The sequence below is a fragment of the Frankliniella occidentalis genome, unplaced genomic scaffold (assembly GCF_000697945.3).
Source record: "Frankliniella occidentalis isolate FOCC.00 unplaced genomic scaffold, Focc_3.1 Scaffold269, whole genome shotgun sequence".
Lineage (NCBI taxonomy): Eukaryota > Metazoa > Arthropoda > Insecta > Thysanoptera > Thripidae > Frankliniella > Frankliniella occidentalis.
This window is the reverse complement of record NW_026267395.1, coordinates 238800-257727: the sequence shown is the minus strand read 5'-3', so window position 1 is coordinate 257727 and position 18928 is coordinate 238800. Positions and strand designations below refer to the sequence as shown.

The window sequence follows — 18928 nt, the reverse complement described above, 5'->3', positions numbered from 1 at the left end:
CCACCTCCCCCTCCCCCCTTCCATTTGATTGAGCACCTACCGGCTTCGTTGTTCCTTGCGCCTTGTCTTGTCCTTGATTAGCGAAGTTTTATTTTGAATGAAAGGCTTGATTTGTTCTCTTTGACTATATTTCACAATTGTTTGCACATTTGCCTAGTAAACGTACACCGTAGCCCTTTACACACCGGGAATGTAGCTTAACATTCTGTTCATTCAACATTGTGTCTGATTGTTTACATTCTGCAAATTATGACCTGTGTTAGATTTTGAAAGAGGATGGTCTGTAATTCGATCGCAACCTTACCTAGAATTGAAATTATCAGCTATTGGGTTCTATGGGTCGGTGGTGTTTTTTATTCAACATATCATGTTTATCTTGTCAGCGATAGTGAGTATACATTATGTTGTCTCAACAGGTGTTCTGTTTCAATGTTAGGTAATAAGTACTTTTGTTCATTTTGACTAACCAGCATTCGGAAAGCAATTCGGTATTGAAGAGTTGGGGCCTGGCTGGAGTATCATTGGGAGAAGAAAGGACATTTCAGACTACGAATGGCAGACGTGGCTTCCATTTTTGTGGAACCTCCTTCCTTGGTTTATTGTTCACCATGTTGGAGCAGAACTGTTACGATTGTGTCAATGCAAGGTATTATTTCATGTATTCCATTTATACATATGTATTACGTTCTAAACATATAGTTTGCATGAAATTACTGTTAAATTTCTCTTTTGTTATTTAGGAACTCTTACGAATTTGGTACATTTCGGTGACATGCTTGTTCACAACAAACTACTGTGGCCTGATTCCTTTGATACCTATGATAATATCACCTATTTTTCTCTTTTTTATCGCTAAATTGAAAAGAACCTTGATGTGTTGGCTGACCAGCATTTTTCTGCTCATAGGCCTCAGTTTATTTCAAACCTCTTTGGTAAGACAAGTTACACTCCCAATTTTCGGAATCCCTTATTGCTGTTTTATTCTTTGCAATCAATTTTTCCTTCTAATTTTTTTTCTTAACAGTTGTCTGATGAACAAATTATGGTACTTTGTGTGTGCTGTGCTTGGGCTCAATTACGATGCATGAGTTTCTGCATGGACTGGATAAATGGTGAAACATGGTCAGTTGCACCTTTGCTGAAAGATGACTGCAGTCCTCAAGTTGTCCGTTTACTCTCCTACATATTTTATCTGCCTCTTATGTTCCTTGGACCCTTTGTACCTTATAAAGATTTTGAAAGAGCTGTGAGTTTAAGAGGTTTTAATGTGTAAGTAATATTTTGCTTTTTGTTGTAGCATGTTTTCAAGCAAATATTTTCCTCTTTTGCTTCTCTTGTAGATACAGGCAGATATTACATCCTGGCAGTGTTTTAAAATGAGAATTCTAAGACTACTGTTAAACAGTATACGTTTTCTGGGTTGGATGTTCTTTACAGAACTCTGCCTTCATTTTATTTACTGCAATGCTATTCAGCTTCATTATGAGGTATCTTGTCAATATGTTTCCCTATTGCACAAACCAAATATTTCAATTGTCATACTGTGCTTTACTTCTTATTATGATTCAATAGGCTCTTCAATTTTTAGACACTTGGACACTTTTTGGCTTAGCATACTGCATTGGTCAGTTCTTCTTAAATAAGTATGTTGTGATCTATGGACTAATGGGCACTTTGGCAGAGTTTGATGCTTTAAATACTCCACCAGTCCCTCGTTGCATAGCCCACATTTCTATGTACTCAGATATGTGGCGCCATTTTGACCGTGGTTTCTACAATTTCCTTAGAGGGTAATACCCTTTTCTCTCTCTCTCTCTTTTTAATTGATTTTATATGGTGAAAGTGGTTCTCTTGTTAAATGTACTTTAAGAAATTTTCCATTTTCTTTCAGGTATATATATGACCCATTACTTGAACAATTTTCGACTGATAGAAAGCGTCATATACTGCTGACCACAGTTTGTTTTGCATTTGTGTATGTTTGGCATGGACTATCACTGAACATATTTATTTGGTCTCTCTGCAATTTTGCAGGAATTATACTAGAGTCACTTGGCAGAGAGGTAACTACTCTTCCCTCTTACCAAGAGCTTGAGGTAGGTCAAGTGAACCAGCTTTCTAAATTTCTAGTATACGTAGTTTAGTTCCTGCTTTGGTTTTTCTCTTAATTTGAATTTATTTTTAGAGGAAACTCTCACCCGCTAATGTTCGCCGGCTCAGGGCATTGGCTACTAGTCCTCTGTTCATAATGTCTGCTATGACCATGTTCTTCTTTTTGGGAGGATATGAAGTAGGCATTGTCTTTGTTGCGCAAATTTACAGCAGTAAGTACCTTTCATAAGCAGTATTTAATACATAATTCACCTTCTAATTTAATTTTGGTTCTTTTTTAGGCTCTCTTTTGCGTTTTGCTGTTCTCCTTCTCTTTGCATACTGCATGTGTCAAGTATCCATAGAGATAAAATTGATCAAAGAGAAATATGTGAATACTCAACAAAAAGTGAATTAAATATTTTAAAAAGAATATAATGCAATTCATATTCCATGGTGAACAAGGTTGAAGTATCAGGTCAACTGTGCTTTATTTCATGACATAGGAAGCTAAACATTACAGATCACTAACTTTGTTTCACTTTGAACAAGTCTGAACATAAATAGCAGCTACCTCGTCAACAATCTCAATCACTTCAAATGTGTAATTTGAAGGAGAGTTTTAGCCATCTACTTCTTGCTATCACAATCTATGTCCAATATTTTAAAAAAGATTATAAACAATTTCTAATTCCCTTAACTACTCCAGATGGTATGGTAGGGAATCTGAAAGACTCACATTTTGCACTAGCAACTGCACCTGGTCAAATCAGCTGCTCCAGAGTTCTAAAAAAGTTGGAAACCAAAGCAATGGTATAGCAACAATTCTTTGCCTACGTAATTCGGTTAGGTTCGGGTAATTAATACCATGATGTAGTAAAAACAAGTTTAAGTACACTTCCAGACAGTTTGATGTTATGAATATCTGAAAATATAAGAGAAAATACAGTAATATTGTCCTCATTCACTTCAAGCCAAAGATCACTTTTGGCATGAGTTAAATCATAAGATTAAAATCCTTTAAAAATAAGGATATCACACTGCTTTGGCTTGAATACAACCACAAATACAAATGCCTGTCTTGTAATAGTACAAGACAAGTGTACAATAGTCTATGTTCAAAATTTACATCCAAATTAACTAGTATAATCCTGGGTAATTAAGCTATCCAGGGAAAACTAATATTACCAACCTATATTGCTTGCAATGTCAGCAACAGTGAGCAATAAGTCTACTTTCAGAGGGAATTCAGCACTTTAAAAATAAAGAGCTTTCAAAAAGAGATGGCAGTTTCAGTAAACTCAAAGAGAAATTAAAACACTTTCGTTTATATTATTCCATAAATAAAGGAGACAGTTTTAATTGATACCAATTGAGACCGACCTGGATCTTCTGTCTCAAAGTCTTACAGAAGAAGGATATATAATGATGTTCTAAACAGAGCTGGACATGGCCTGATTTAAGACAATAACATCCCATTCAAAATAAATTAGATTTAATTTACATTATAAATAAGAATGCTTAGATAAGCCCATTGGGAGGGAAGAACCGAACCGATCCCAACAAAACTTGCTAACCAATTCAGGTCATAAATAAAGCACACACACAAAAGAGACAGGATTGGACAGATCGTAGAAGGCCAAACTCGGGGTACAGAGATATTGAGTATAAAATAATGTGGAGCAAAGGAGAAGATAAAAATAAAGATAAAAAGGGGGAGAAATAAAGCCAATTTACAAACACAGAAAGAAAGCCTAAAACTCACTGGCTATAAATTGAGACTATTTTACAAATGTTAATTATCCAAATTTTAGTCTCCTATGAGAGGCCTTCAACAAGTCTGACTCACCAACCATTATCACCTCATACAGGTTTCAACACACAGGATACCTTAAATAATGCGCAGTATTTACAAATGACAAATAAATACAAAATGAAGTACAGTACTACTTGAGAACACTTGATGAGTACAGGTCTTGTCATCAGGCAGATTTCATTGCCACAGGGATGCTAGCAGAATTGATAAAATTACTTCGGCACTAGAACACTTCCATCCCAAAAATATTCCATCTGCTAGGGGTAAAAGACAACACCTAAAAGCAGCAGTAGTGCTAGTTTTTGGTCCAGTACAAAGAAAAATAAAATAGAACCAGGATTGACACCCATGATTTCCTTGGGTTTGGTTGGTGAATTAAAGCTGCGATCTTTACTTCTTCACAAGCTTCATCAGACCATCGGTAGACATGGACTTGGGCCTCTCCAGAGGAAGACCAAGAGCACGGTCCCATACCAAGCTGGCCAGAACACCAAGAGCACGAGACACTCCAAACAGGACAGTGTAGTAACTCATCTCCTTCATGCCGTAATACTGTAACATTTAAATAGATGGTTATTCTCAGCTCTAATCAATTGTTTGATAGAATGGTATGCTGATGTAGTATACCTGAAGAAGGACACCAGAGTGGGCATCAACATTAGGCCATGGGTTCTTCACCTTGCCAGTCTCCATTAGGATTGGTGGCACAATCTTGTAAACCTGAGCCACCAGCTGAAAACCAGAACATTCCCATGAAAATCCAAACAAAAATTTCTTTCTATTACCGCTTATTCACCAAATTTATACCTTGAAAAGAGGATCATTAGGCAGGTGCTTTTGAGCAAACTCGCGCTGGCATGTGTAACGAGGGTCAGTCTTGCGCAGCACAGCATGACCATACCCAGGTACAACTTGTCCTCCCTTCAGTGTCTTCCAGATGAAGTCTTTCAGCTGCTCATCAGTTGGGGACAAACCAAGAGCTTCCTTTACCTTCATCAGCCACACCAACACCTAAAAAGAATACTTGTCATAAGAGGGCTTCCAAATTGTCTAACATGAAAACCATGAAGAACACTTACTTCTTGGTTGGCCAGACCATGGAGAGGACCAGCTAAACCATTCATGCCACCAGCAAAGGACAAGTAGGGATCAGAAAGAGCTGAACCAATAAGGTGAACTGTGTGAGCACTAACGTTGCCGCCTTCATGGTCACTGTAAGTTATAAAAACATAAAGAATAATGGGAAAAGAATACATGGAATATACTACAGAAACTCATTCATCTTGACCCTAATTCAGAAAATGCTTTAACAAAGTCTCACCTGTGGATGGTCAGGTACAATCTCATGAGATCAATGAACTCGGGGTTGTCATATCCCAACATTTTTACAAAGTTGGCAGACCAATCGAGGTTGGTGTCAATAGCACCAATGCCTTTTCCATCCTTAAAGCTGTTGCGGTAGATGGTGGCGGCCACAACGGGCAGCTTGGCAATCAGGTCCATGGAGTCTTCAAACACCAGCTGGGAATCAAATTAAGTTTTAAATTGGAAATATTGTGATTTCACCAAGGCAGACAAAAACAAGATACACACCTGCCAGTACTTTGATTTGTGAACTCCCTCACTGTAGGCCTTGAGGAACTTGCTTTCAGAGTTAAGGGCGGTGATGGCGGCGCTGAACTGGGACATGGGGTGCAGGTGGCTGGGGAAGTTGTTGAGCATGGTAACGACGTGAGACGGCAGTTCGGCGCGGTTCACCCATTCCTTGGAGAGGGCCTTCACCTGGAAGCCGAAAGAAATATAGAGTAACTTGTCGGACTGAAATGTAAAATCAAATCTAGTAAGAGTATAATTATTTCTTCACAACCCCCTCTGCCCCCAGCCCCACCCACCCCTTCCGGCTGACGAACACACCCCAATAAGGAAGTTTGGATGGATCACTAGGTGGTCTGCGCGGCGGGAGAGTAAACATTCTGCTGACTAGCGACACAATCAGGAGGGGTTCGGCAAGGCTAGACAAGTCGTCAGCTGGTGCCTGCAGGCATGCCTGCCCACCGAGCCGCACCAACCCTGGCACCAATCCCAAGGGTAAGCAAAAAATAGCCATCGGATGTGGAGCATCTCGTCTAAATTTCCTGCCAAGGACCCCATTGAAAATACGCAGCTGCCCCTGAATAAAACTTCAACTACCTGCATTATTCTTAGCGAGCACCATACAAAACCGACAGGGGGTATTAAACCCTTACGCAAACGGAGCGCGAATTGACACTTGACAATTGTTAGTGAGCTCCGCCGTGGGTGATTGGCTCGATATTACGGCCCCAGCCACTCAGAGCGCCTGCGGAAGCAGCAGGAGCCGCGGGAGCAGTCTAGCACGCCATTGGACCGAGTTGAAGTACTTTCGTAGTCAGTAAATCTCTAGAGGGGTGATTTCAAATCAGACAGTTGGGGACGCAGACGATCAGTTTGGGCGCAAATGCAATTTAAAGTAAGTGCGGGGACAAGCGAATCACACAACCCGGGTAGTGTGCGCTGCAGGACAAGAACATCTCTTTAGCCAGGATCAACCCTGGTTGATCAGCAGTTCTCATGAAAGGGGTGTACGCGGAGTCAAAGCCCACGCCCCACGACGGGTCGGTGCCTATACAAACTATACACTGTAAGGGATCATCCAGAAAGTACGTCCGTCATTCGCCGTTACGAACCCTCCAAGTTCAGGCAATGCAGGCTCTCATGGCGCCTGATGGGTAGGCACAATCTTGCATGCAAGTGCATGCGTGTATTGCGGGGAGGCCTACCCCGAGTTTTGCAGGCGCCGAGCTCCTGTAGTTTGCAGGATGATTTTGAGAGAAACGGGCGAACTTTCTGGACGATTCATAATTTCAAAGGCGTATTGGGAGAGGGCGACAAAGGTGTATGCACAGACAACCGTGCAACTTAAGTCGCACTCTGGACATACACCTTTGTCGTACTGCCACCATACACCTTTGTATGCATTAATATGCCGGACAGCCCATAAGCCCCCTGAGCGGGTGCTTGGCCTGCATACTACACCTTGGGAGCGCACTCTATGTGCCTTATTAAGTTGCACGTTTTTCTGTGCACACACCTTTGTCGCCCTCTACCGGTACACCTTTGAAATTACAATGTTGGCGCTCACTTCAAATTGCATTTACGCCCTAACAGACAGTCTGCGACACTGTCCTGTATCAAAACACTCATCTAGACACCGCTACACGAAATACCAAGTGATTTAGTAGAGTAGTTTTAGTAGAATAATGTTAACGCCACGGGTAAGAGATACCCGGGCTTTAAGATGTTTACCTGAGCGTCCGTGGGGATGTCGCCGGTGATGAGGAGCCAGAAGATACCTTCGGGCAGGGGCTCGGTGCCGCCGGGGGCCTTGGGCAGCAGCTTCTGGCACTCGGGGATGGAGTAGCCGCGGAAGCGGATGCCCTCGTCCGCGTCCAGCACGGAGGTCTCGCACACCAGGCCCTTGATGCCTCGCATACCGCCGTACATCTGGAAAACATTGGGCGCTGTTAACACAATCACTGGAAGAAACTCGATGCACGCCTTGCCCAGCGTCAACCCCCCACTCGCCTGATCCCTCTCATCAGAATGCGTGCTGATGCAAGGCGCCGGTGCCTCACTTTACATATCACACCCGTGAGGACGCGAAGAAGTTACGTCAAAAGTTTGCCAAGGGTCTATAACACAATACTACTCTGATAAGCTAAGTGTGCAACTGCTTAACACTTGTAAAGTATGCGATGGAAAGTTGAGTACTTGCAAGTGATCAACTTCGTAGTTGTCCATTTACAAAAGGTATTATAGATTGTGTTTTTTTTTTCAACTTTGTTGTATTGTTATGGAGAAGGGGGGGTGGGTGATTTGATAGCGATTACTTAAGCCGGGTTTGGAGAACGAGCTGGTGCAGTTCGTCTGGCCGCCGGGCTGTACGTGTCCACGCTGTCATGGATGACGTCGCTGCAGCGCGAACACGCGCGGCATCGGCGCGCCGACAGGTGCGGCACGTCGACCAGAGCATCAAACCACCCAAAGTGCGGCACTCACTTGTGCTTGAGCCCACCGCAGGGTTTGCCAAAAGGTAGGAAAAAAACAACCGGAACACGCACACTAAGTCCGTTTGGATTGTGTTGTGCATAAACGTGCAGAATTTTACACGGCCATAATATTATGCACAATTGTATGCATAACTATTGTACAGTTTGTGCATAATCATGCACAATTTGTACATAATTATTCATAAAATTTGTGCATACTTATACTTATGGCCGGATAAAATTCTGCATGTTTATGCACAATAAAATGCACAAGGGTTCAGTGTGCACCTGTGTGTCACAGGCGGGTACATCTCTGCCTCCTACCAGACGTGCTGCCCACCAGGCAGGCGGATAGATACCACCCGCTCCACCCAGGTGAGCTCCGGTGGTTTTTGCGTAGCTTTTCTGGCAACCGTCGCTCATCTTTCTCACCTCGGTGACTTGCTCGGCTTCGCTCTCACAGAGATACGGCCGCGGTTTCGCTATGCACACGGATCTGATTCTTTTTCCCATCATGTCCAAAACGTCAACGCCTGTCAAATGAGAAATAGAATCCCGCACCCTTCAGCGGAATCCAAATCCAAAGTGATCGTGCTATGGTAACTTTGTTTGTAGTTCAATGAGTGGTTTGTATTTGCCGCGCTGACGTCGCTGACGTGCGGCAGGTACATTGATTAGGGCGTCCTCGTGTCTCCTCGTGTCGCCGCGACGCGAGGCGGATGCGGCGCGAATGAGGCGACCCTGGACCTCTTTAACACGTCCCCCCCCCCCCTCAGATTCCCTTCGTGTAAGCGCGTAAGCGCATAACCAGGGCAAAGTGTGGAGGCCACGCGGCGGCACAGCTGCCATGCCCTTAAAGAAAGTCTCCGCGTGACAACTTTTCCGCCCGAGTTCCCAAGTTTTCCTTTTTGTCGGACTAGACTACTACTGTACTCTCTCTTACAGTAGCTTTCGGCCTCTCTTCCTCTCTCGGAGGAGGACAACAACCAGCCTGCCCCCCCCCCCGTTTTTTCCTCCTTAAAAAGCCCCGACCTGGATCCGCTCTGCTACTGACTTCACTGCAGGTGAGTCGAATGTCGAAGAGAATGCCTTCCGACGCGCCGCTGACGTCACACGGGCTCTACAGCCTCACTCAACGCCCTCCGTCTCCGTGCGAGGTCAAAGACGAGCGGAGCGCGGAGCAGACGAGGCTAAAATTGAAATCGCCGCGGAGCTGCGTTCGCCACGCTGCGAGGGCCGGCTAGGGCCTCCGCCCCTGAATCTGTAGCGACAACCATTCTCATGATCCGAGGGGTCTTCATCGGAAGGAATGAAAGTGAGTTGGGAACGACCCGCACCTTGCCCCGCACAGCCAGATAAAGGTAGGCGGGATGCCCTGCTTGATCTACACCCTGGTCCTGGCGAGCCCTTTGGACGGGCGAAGGACGGCGCACTGCTTACACCGACTTCCACCTACGACGACAGTCGTCCTCTGGTTTCACTTCACAATGACCGGGCGTATATTTACGTTACATCCTCAAATCTCCGATAAGCATCATGTCGCTTACACCGAGGAGCCGAGGCTGAGGTGTCCCACTCCCAAAATGGGTATACCGGGTGATTCAGAGAAGACGCAGGTGCGGGCGGGTTTGCCTACCCGCTCTGCCCTTAAGGCGCCATAGCCCCTGGGGTGCGGGCGGGTTTGCCTACCCCAGGGGCTATGGCGCCTTAAGGGCAGAGCGGGTAGACAAACCCGCCCGCACCTGCGTCTTCTCTGAATCACCCGGTACAACGAGTAGGCGAGTAGGCGAGTTGACAAGTTGAAGAGTTGAAGCGAGTTGGGCGCGATTTTACACGAGTTCGACGCGGGCAGGTGCCCCCCTCGGCTTGCACAGTGCACACATGTCTGCTACGCCTTTCCTGTACTTGGTGTTACTTTCTTGCCAGCCCGTGCCACATGTGAGCTGCCGCCGTCTCGGCGCTGTTCGCTGCATCCGACGACATCGTAAGTATACACGCGACACATGACACTGTTATCGTGCTAATCGGCCTCAATCTCAGGCTGCAGGCAACACGTCACAAAACGCACCTGCCGTTATCATTCAAGACTTCTCGCAGCATCTTGAAAGTGCCGCCGCCAGCGCCCCGAGACCGTTCTACACTGTACTAGGTGGGATGGGACGAGGGGTGAGGGGTCCTTTACTATACACAAATACACACGTATGCCGATTTCTGTTTTTCCTTGATTTCTCTCTCTCTGATTCCCCCCCCCCCTGATTTTTTATGAGAAGGAAGGGGGGGGGGGCGGACTGATTATTTTTAGTGAACCCTTGGCGCCGTGGGTACATTTCGCAAAGGTTCCCGTCGAACTCCCCTCCCCATGTTCGGGCGAGAAGTGTTGGAGCTGGGCGCGTCCGAAAAGTGTCAGCTGCAGTCGACCAACCAGTACGTACAGTTAGCCACAACCCGCCTGAGTGTCACTGGTCAGCAGTTCCTTGGCCTACGAGGCTGCCGGGTGCGGGGGTGCCGCATGCGGCCGCCTAGGCGCAGGTGGCCGGCCTGACCGCGGCGAGTACTACCTACGGCCCAAACCCACGTGGCCGACCGCGAGCGAGTTGGCATACCAGAGCGCGGCGAGCGCGGCTGGCGGCGGGGCGGGGCAAAGACCGGTTCAGCGGGGAGTGCGGCGGGCGGCACGGAGACAATACTACTCGGGGGCATTACCATCGAGCCAGGCAAGCGGGCAAAGGGGCAACCGGACATAGAGGCCTGTCGTGTCTGGGCAGTCTGGGGGGAACCATCAGCCTAGAGCCTAAAAGACCTACTGATTAGTACAAATTTAAGCAAATCCCCCCCTCCTTCCCGCACAAGGAAAGAAGAGCTAAATGGACATACGTAGGCATGGGCTCCCCTCCCAGAATGGCGTGGATCGGACTGCCAAGCCTGTCAAGTCGGGCAACGCCCCGGCAAGGTTACAATAAGGACATGAGGGAGGGTCGGTGATGGGGCTGCATAAGGGCCAGGGACAGTCTCATTGTGCGTGTGTGAATCAGAAGGGGCTTAGCACGCGACAGGAACAAGCCCCAAGGATATCATATCGTGTGGCAAACAGTGGGGATCGGATCCGCAGTGTGATCGCTCGCTCTAGCCGAGACAAAGGACAGACAGTGATAAGAGCGCGTCGGGTAATGACTCGTGACTCCTGGCCGCGAGGCCGGCGGGCGGAGGAGCGGGACAGCACAGCCGCGGAGGGTCCCTGCCCGATAAAACACCCCCAGGACATCATTTAACAAATCATTACAAATCTTTACAAAATCCATCCATGTTTGACCCGAAACCATCGGACGTTCTAGACTAGCGGCCGAAACACACGCTGGCAGTCGAGATGGAGGACGTGGCATTACAGGTTGATCAAGACGATTCGGTCATAGCAGTATCAGTCCAAAGGTGTGTGTGGGAGTAGGGTCGGGTCGATCCGCACTTGAACTTGCGTTGAGGATGAAAAACAAAGTAAGTCGGTCCTCTTGACGTTGTTATGTACTGTACACAAAATGATTAGGGACAATAAATCGGACTAGAGTTCAAAATGAAAATAAACAGGCATTTGGCGCCGCGGCCACCGCAAGACCTCTGCCAAGGAACGCGAGGACCCATACGCCTTCACCCCCCGCAAGCGGGAGGGTGGGGAGGGGAGGAGTTGTTTCGAAGGGGACAAGCAGGGCATACCGAAGGACCGTTGGGTCGCCGTGAGCCAGGGCCGAGCTGCCCTGAGCTGCGCTGGGCAGCGAGATGAGGAGCAAGGTCAAGGAAGTCATGGGCCCCGCAGGCCGCAGGGAGCCCAGTAATGTATATTTAGTGCCGCGAGCAGGCGCCCAGAGCAGGCCAAGCGCGTCACAGTCGCGTTGGAGATTGTGCGGCGGGCACAGCGTCACGTGACGAGTAAGAGACGCACCAGCGGGGGTAGGTCAGTGCGGGAGGCGCGGCAGGGAAGGCCCCGCCCCCACACACAGACCGCCCCTAGTCACGCCAAGGGCGACAAGTGACGCCACGCGGCACCGTGCCAGTGAACTCGCGGGCAGCGCGTCGCAGCGTAACCAAGTTGTTTTTGACCTTTTCGCACTTTTCCGTCAATATCTCATGAACGGATCCTTCTTAAACTTGGATTTTAAGCGGCACACGTACGCTCAGAGTCACCTTAATGCCGAAAGACGAGCGAACCCTTTACATAGGCCCCAAACACACTACAGCGGCAGGAGAGACGGGTGTACCAGGGGTACTCGTCACGTCAGGCCCCGTCACGCCCCGCCACGCGCCGCAGTCCGTGACACTGACCTTGCCCGGCCAGCGGCCTCGGCTCGCAAAGCCCCACGCGAACGCCATGTCCAGTCTCGTGACGTGAGGCGGCCGGCGGCGCCCGGGTCACGCATAGGTGTACTACTCCTCCCGCCAGAGCATGGCTGCCCAATACTTTGCGTGCAAAGAGGGAACGACGTTGCTGGCGCTGCCACGTCGCCTAAAATGTATCCAAAGTGTTCCAGAATCTGCCTGCATGTGGGCTGTGGGGCCCCTGCACCCCCCGTGTCTCTGGGCGCCGAGTCCCGCCCGCAGCACATCGTCAAGCGCCGCGTCATGGGCACTTCGTGCCTCACGAGGGGCGGTCTTCTCTTCTCGTGACGTCCTGATCAAGCCTATCACATCTCATCGGATCATCATCCGACCGGACCCAACACATGGGCCTGACACACTGACACGACGTGTGCGGCTCACACGCCTTACATAAGGGAAGATAAGCATTAAGTCACAGGTCGCGGCCCTGACGGCCCTGACACTGAGCGGCATGGGGCCCGGCTCCTTTCCACTTATCGGAAAATGAACACAACTAAGGTACATTTTAGAACCCTAGCTGCACTGGGAAAATAAGATTACACCTGGAGGCTAACTGTAGCTTTTATTTGAACGGATATGCGCTCTCAGAATGAGAAAGCCATTACTAATTATCACTAGGGCAGATATGAATAAACTAATCTCACTGTTTTCATCACATGCACTAAAGTGCCAAAAGTACATAAGAAAAGTTCAACTCACCATGTCAACGGTGACATCGCCGACAACTTTGTTGCCAAACTCTTTGCGGAATGTCTTGACTCGTTCCTGTTCAGCTGGGATCTTCTTCTCCAGAACGCTCTTGAGGTCTGTTGAGGCATCGCTGAGGTTGCGTAGGAGGATGGAAAGTGTTGGAAGGACCTGTGCAATGTCATAGAAAATGTTGTAGAAGGAGTTGAAGACTAAAAGAACCCTTCTTCAAACTCTTCAGGAACATTTATAGGGACAACCCGATTTTAAAACATGTACAACATAAATCTTTAATTCTTGGAAAAAAATAAATTACTAAAAATGCTTGAATAACAAGAAAGACATATGGCAGAAAATGCTCACTGAATACCAAAGTGACTCTTCCACACTGATCATTGAAATTTTTTTAGTGTGTTAAAGCAATAATATTGAAATTAAGTAAAGTACTTGAAAAATTGTGATTTTTAGTTTTTAGTTTTCCACCAGAATTTAACAGTAGAATAGAGTAACATTTGACAATGAATACCCTGAAAAGAGGCTGGCGGTTTTTTAAGTACAAGCTGAATGACTTTGTGAATGTCAAGGGCACACCACTCTCACTCAAAAGTAGGTTTGCCAAATAGGGCTGAGGTAAGGCAATAATACCCGCTAGAAGAAGCAAAGGAAAAAAAAACTCTTGAGAGCCCAGGCCACAATTATCAAAAATACCTCATGTAAGCACTTTCAGTGGAAAATGTTGACAGGAGTTAGAGAACCAAAACTAAAAGGACGGGAAAATTAGGGGAAAGGCTAATGATCGACCCGGAAAATAATGAACAATAAAGCTCAAGCGGGAAAATAAAAAATCCATAAAAGGTTAGAAAAATTGGCGCCGCCGCGACGAGAGGTGAGGGGCAACTATTGATCCATTCTTTCAGAAAAATAAACTATATATTGATCGATGGTGGCATCCCGAAAACTTTGGTGATGAATATTTTTAACATTATATACAACATCTGAGAAACACACCAATCAGTACTAGTACTGAGAAGGGTAGGTCATGAGTGTACTGTGGAAGGTAACATGCTCTTAACATCTCCTTAAGATTTAAGGTTATTTGCGAATAGCAGACGACTTTGTGTTCGGCGTATGATAGTAAGTAATCCCGTACCTGATTTGTTTCAGCGAGACGCGATGCAGTTACTCGGAATAATGCCATTTCGCCGCCTCACGGTTACCGTTCGCACCGGACTGACCTTAAAACTCAACTTTTCAAAGTGGAAGAGGATCCGCGAGCCGAGTTCGGGATCGAAGTGGTGCGCTCCTTTGCTGACAGATCGCAGCACTGGCGTATTTTTCGTATCATGTTCAACACCATTTCAAACAAGAAACAACTTAAAACATTGGCGTATTGTGCGGTAAGAAATTCCGTTGGTTGTAGAAATCAACCTTCCCGTCTTATCTTTTAGTTTTAATATGACTTAAATGTACAATCTCTACACATGTGTTCACTCTAACGAAACATTTTTTAAGTTGCCTGTTGGTAAAGCTGGATACTGCCTGCCAAAATGGGTTCGTTCAGAAATAGACAATGCTGTCTGCCATAGTGACATTTAATATGGCTTATTGTTACTAGTAGCTCAGGAACAAAATGCTGTGCTTGCTAAATTTTTAATGTTTATATTTTAATTGACCAGGTAAGCTGGACATCAGCCACGAAAGTTTCTGAAAATAAGTCATAGACTTTTCTCGGTGCGTTCCGTTAGGTTCCGTTGCCAAAAACAAATGAATTAACACTATTCACCCCTCCTTTTCCCCTTCCCCGGTTTGCAAAAGAGTTTGACAGCTGTCTTCTTTCATCTTGCCTTAATCTATTTTCTACGATTAAGGATATTTAAGGTAATATGAGTTAATAGTGGCTATTCGTCGGCATGTACTATACTTTTATGTAACTCAGAGAATGAGGATTTTTTTATTTTTCCACAGTTAGTCTTGATCCTTCTTTTTCCAAAATAATCAACCTCTTCTTTCAAGTTTTTTTTAAAAATGTTTTCAGAACACAATTTAAAAGGAGCTGAAGACAGTCATGGCAGATAAGCCTTACCCGTCTTCCTGTGATACTTTTGTGGTGCTGCCACCTCTTACCTCTCATAAAGGAATAATATTTGGCAAAAATTCCGATAGACCCAGAGATGAGGTTCAGGAGGTAGTCTACTTCCAGGGGCAAGAGTATCCACCAGGATCCAAGTTAAAGGTTCGTGTAGTAATATATATTATAATATTAGTCATTTCGACTGTGACAATTCAGTGTGTTCATGAGCAATTTAAAATGTATTTTGCTCTTAAGAATATTTTTACTTGTTTACCTTCACAGTGCACTTACATTGAAATTGAACAAGTTTCCAAAACTTTTCCTGTTATTTTGAGCAAACCCTCGTGGATGTGGGGTGCTGAAATGGGAGCCAACGATCAAGGATTGTGTATCGGTAATGAAGCAGTATGGTCATTCTTTGAAAAAGCCGAAGATAAAGAGGAGAAGCTATTGGGCATGGATTTTGTGAGGTAGTCCTTTAACTTTTAATAGGTTGTTATTGTTGTTGCTGGATTTTTCCTCCATTTAAAGGTTTTAACTTGAGTTTTCTGTTACACTAGACTTGGTCTAGAACGTGGAGCAAGTGCTAAAGAAGCACTTACGATTATCACAGAACTTTTAGTAAAGCATGGCCAAGGTGGCCCTTGTTCTGATACAGATCCTGATCTCACATACTTCAATTCTTATATAATTGCTGATAAGGAAGAAGCTTGGGTGTTGGAAACAGTTGGGAAGCTGTGGGTTGCTGAAAAAATTGAGTGTAAGACTGTTTTCTTTCAATTTTGTGCTCTCCAATAGCTGGTATTTAATTTTAATTTTTTAACTTGCCTGTTTCAATTTTGCCCATTTTAGCTGGATTTAGAAATATTTCTAATGCTCTGAGCATTGGTACTAAGATTGACCTTAAATGTGCTGATCTCTATGATGTTGCAAAAAGTGAAGGTTTGTGGGATGGAAAGGTTAGTACTGGTAGCAATTTTATATCCCAAAATGTATCTAAGCCAAGGAATAATTAAAGTATCAATGACATTACCCAACTTCCAAACATTTCCCTGCTAAACTTACATCTTATCTAGGGCTGCCTTTTAAAACTTTGTTTATAAACTGTTGTAATCAAACTGTTTTTCCAAAATGCTTTTTATTTTTGTAGAATGTTTTTAATTTCAAGAAAATATTTGGTGATGATAATACTCCATACCGTGAGAAGATGGGTAGTCAGTTGTTGAAAGAAATGACTAAAACCAAATTATTTACTATTCATGACATGTTGTCCATTCTACGAAATGAAAGAGCAGGAATTTGTATGAGCTACAATGGTAGCTTTGTTTCTACTGGCAGCCAGGTATTAATAAAACTAAAATATGTTCCAGGAGGATTTCAACTTTGCCAAGATTTTTGGCAAGTCAAATGATTGTGCAGAGGGAAGAAAAAAATGCGGAGATGATATGCTTGCTGAACTTACTGTCGGAAACCAATTTTGTATTGAGAATATGTTGAAAGTCTTGCGTAATAAGGATTCAAACATTTGTAGAGGAAGAGATCATTCTCATCCAACAGCAAGTAGTCAGGTGATTTACTTGCTTGCCTGTCTGCTCTAATTATTTTTATGTTATTCTATTTTATTTCTGACTGCTCTGCTCAAATAAATTCAGTCTTTAGCTCCTAGACTTTTGTAGAAAACCTAAATATTTTTTTTTATTGTTTTGTTTTTTTTCTCTTTGCACCTCATATGAGTTTTATTTATATCATTTGGCTAGTCTTAAAGCTTATTCTACTCTGATTCTGTTTGTAATTTCTTTCTTTTCCCCAGGTGTCTGTTTTGTCTCCACCTGAGAATCCAAAACCAAGTTGCCATTGGTTCACTGGAACTCCTGATCCCAGTATCTCTGTTTACAAGCCATTCGTGTTTACTCCAAATGTTCAGATTTCGCACCTCACTGTTAGCCCTGTTTTTGAGCCTGATCCTGCAAAGGTATGTTAATAAATTTGCCAACTAGTTTTTTAGCGCCAAAAGTACGTATGTGATTTTGGTAAACCTTTTCTTTCAGGTTTTGCCACGCTTTCAGACCACTGTTGATCGATCTCATCCCTTATATAAGTTTCATAAAGATGCCACCAGTGAAAGTAACCCAAATCGAAATGAAGTCATCTCCAAGTTACGCTCAATGGAGGAAGGTTGTATTGCTGAAGTTCAAGCATTTTTGGACAAGTTTGAACCAGGACAACCACTTAGTGAGATGGATGAACTTCTGAAAGATATTGTTGAGACCGAAATTAAATTCTACAAGTAATTGCTACTTTTTACTGCCTTGTAGTTCATGGCACATCTGCTCTGCTGGCTAGATTTTTTCTATCTTTCTTATTTATGATTTTACTGCAGAAAGAATACAACCAAAGTATTTTTATTCTAATTAACTAAGCAGGCTTGAAAAGACATCATTTTGCTATTGACTTATGTTCAGAACAATTTATTTGGGGGAAGAATTGGGAGAATTGTTTATTAGTTGGTACATTAATATGTAACTAGTACTTCATTTTATGATATGTGTTCTTTGCAACTGACCAATGGCTAAAATTACTTGAAGTGTCGTTCTTTTGAAACACCTGCCTTGTGATCTAGATAATATTCCTTAACTGTCAAGTCAATTTACCTAAGGAACAGAGATTCGTTACTGAGACGCTAGTCGCTGTGACATGTGTCATTATACTAAAAGTTGATGTCAGAGTGACGTAAATGACATCATTTTGACGCCAATATGACCTCAGTTTTTAGTAAAATGAATCACGTCACTTTGACTAGTGTGGGAATAACATCAAAATCATGTTGTTTTGACGCATTTGTGACAAATCGCTGTTACTTGGGTACCTTACTTGATTTGTACAAATCTATGGTGTTAATTTTGAAATTAGTTGTTTGTTTTGTCTTTGGATTTAAAACATTGTCAAGTCAGTTTTCTGTTAACAGATGTTTCCTAATTTTATTTTGCTTATCCTCTTCAAGTGGTTGCTAGTGATTTTGATTTTAATTTTGTTAGGTACACTATATATAAAATGACAGTATTGATTAGAATTTTATTGTAAAGCTTACCGTAGTATGCTTATAACATCACTGCAATAGTACAATATTGTTCCATAAACTAAAGTGGGAATGCAATCTCACAAATATTGCCTAAAACATGACGACCAACAAAGTCAGCTGGATATCTAAGGGAAGGTAATTTTTTAATACTCATTAATTGCTTAGGATATCCAGCAAAACAATCCAGGGCAGTTACGTGTTGTTGTTTACCATCTTGTGATATTCTTTGTATCTATGATTGCGTGATATGAATGTTAGACTTGTTTTTACTTATTTATAAATGTTTGACATGTAGGCTGGACTGAACTGCTGGTTGAATAAATCCCCTGCTACCATTTAAGGCAAGCAAGGTTTAGAAAACGTTGCACCAATGTAACAAGATTTCGAAGGTCATATTGTTCCTATTTGATAACTTACACTGTTTCTATTGAATGCCTTAAGTAAATAAGTACATAGTTGGCCATCCTTTCTGTTTTCATATAATTGCAAAGATATGAAATATCACTTAGCAGTCTCTTCCTCCTACTACTTATTGTTTACTTTTATCTAAATGGAAAGTACAATAGCCATTAGTTTGGTTTTTAGTATATTTATAAGTTCTGTGCAGTCAAACTATTGTTTCCATATTGGCTGCCACCTGCTTTTCTTTTTTCTTATCTTTTTCATATTTCACCTTTTCTTCTGTAATTGTGATATTGTACGCTCAAAATAGTCCAACAACTATGTCAATCTGCACATTTTGTACACCTTTA

General features: G+C 44.0%; 3 protein-coding genes across 5 annotated transcripts; 2 read left to right on the top strand and 1 right to left on the bottom strand.

Moving 5' to 3' along the window:
* The first annotated feature begins 16 nt into the window (after nt 1-16).
* LOC113204702 (protein-cysteine N-palmitoyltransferase Rasp) lies at nt 17-3035 on the top strand. Its single transcript, XM_026419970.2, has 9 exons — nt 17-388; nt 471-646; nt 741-932; nt 1025-1246; nt 1341-1487; nt 1573-1790; nt 1892-2096; nt 2186-2324; nt 2394-3035. The coding sequence occupies exons 1-9, from the start codon at nt 277-279 to the stop codon at nt 2507-2509; spliced, it is 1527 nt and encodes a 508-aa protein (XP_026275755.1). The 5' UTR covers nt 17-276; the 3' UTR covers nt 2510-3035.
* LOC113204726 (probable citrate synthase 2, mitochondrial) lies at nt 2564-14345 on the bottom strand. The gene is made up of 9 exons (XM_026420004.2): nt 14177-14345; nt 13039-13197; nt 7232-7429; nt 5501-5689; nt 5229-5428; nt 4987-5119; nt 4715-4918; nt 4535-4639; nt 2564-4459 (listed from the first exon to the last, which is right to left on the bottom strand). Exons 1-9 carry the CDS (start codon nt 14222-14224, stop codon nt 4298-4300), a joined length of 1398 nt encoding a protein of 465 aa, XP_026275789.1. The 5' UTR covers nt 14225-14345; the 3' UTR covers nt 2564-4297.
* Nucleotides 14346-14582: 237 nt separating this feature from the next.
* Nucleotides 14583-17620, top strand: LOC113204733 (secernin-2). 3 transcript variants are annotated; one of them, XM_052273393.1, is made up of 8 exons: nt 14583-14702; nt 15062-15259; nt 15380-15567; nt 15658-15857; nt 15950-16056; nt 16468-16665; nt 16908-17069; nt 17146-17620. In XM_052273393.1, exons 2-8 carry the CDS (start codon nt 15092-15094, stop codon nt 17386-17388), a joined length of 1266 nt encoding a protein of 421 aa, XP_052129353.1. In that variant the 5' UTR covers nt 14583-14702; nt 15062-15091; the 3' UTR covers nt 17389-17620. The 3 variants fall into 3 exon arrangements, with proteins under 3 accessions (XP_052129353.1, XP_026275801.1, XP_026275808.1); XM_026420016.2 differs by lacking the exon at nt 14583-14702 and adding an exon at nt 14751-14904; XM_026420023.2 differs by lacking the exons at nt 14583-14702; nt 16468-16665 and adding exons at nt 14751-14904; nt 16248-16439.
* The last annotated feature ends 1308 nt before the right edge of the window (nt 17621-18928 follow it).

What these genes read in the sequence shown, in the direction of transcription:
- LOC113204702 (XM_026419970.2), top strand. Translation starts at nt 277, where the DNA reads ATGGTCTGTAATTCGATCGCAACCTTACCTAGAATTGAAATTATCAGC. An exon ending in TACGATTGTGTCAATGCAAG is followed by an intron (nt 647 to 740) that starts GTATTATTTCAT and finishes TTTGTTATTTAG; the next exon opens with GAACTCTTACGAATTTGGTA. An exon ending in CTATTCAGCTTCATTATGAG is followed by an intron (nt 1,488 to 1,572) that starts GTATCTTGTCAA and finishes ATGATTCAATAG; the next exon opens with GCTCTTCAATTTTTAGACAC.
- LOC113204726 (XM_026420004.2), bottom strand. Translation starts at nt 14,224, where the DNA reads ATGGCATTATTCCGAGTAACTGCATCGCGTCTCGCTGAAACAAATCAG. An exon ending in GTCTCGCTGAAACAAATCAG is followed by an intron (nt 13,198 to 14,176) that starts GTACGGGATTAC and finishes GACATTGCACAG; the next exon opens with GTCCTTCCAACACTTTCCAT. An exon ending in ACTCTGGTGTCCTTCTTCAG is followed by an intron (nt 4,460 to 4,534) that starts GTATACTACATC and finishes TAAATGTTACAG; the next exon opens with TATTACGGCATGAAGGAGAT.
- LOC113204733 (XM_052273393.1), top strand. Translation starts at nt 15,092, where the DNA reads ATGGCAGATAAGCCTTACCCGTCTTCCTGTGATACTTTTGTGGTGCTG. An exon ending in ATCCAACAGCAAGTAGTCAG is followed by an intron (nt 16,666 to 16,907) that starts GTGATTTACTTG and finishes TCTTTTCCCCAG; the next exon opens with GTGTCTGTTTTGTCTCCACC. An exon ending in TTGAGCCTGATCCTGCAAAG is followed by an intron (nt 17,070 to 17,145) that starts GTATGTTAATAA and finishes CTTTTCTTTCAG; the next exon opens with GTTTTGCCACGCTTTCAGAC.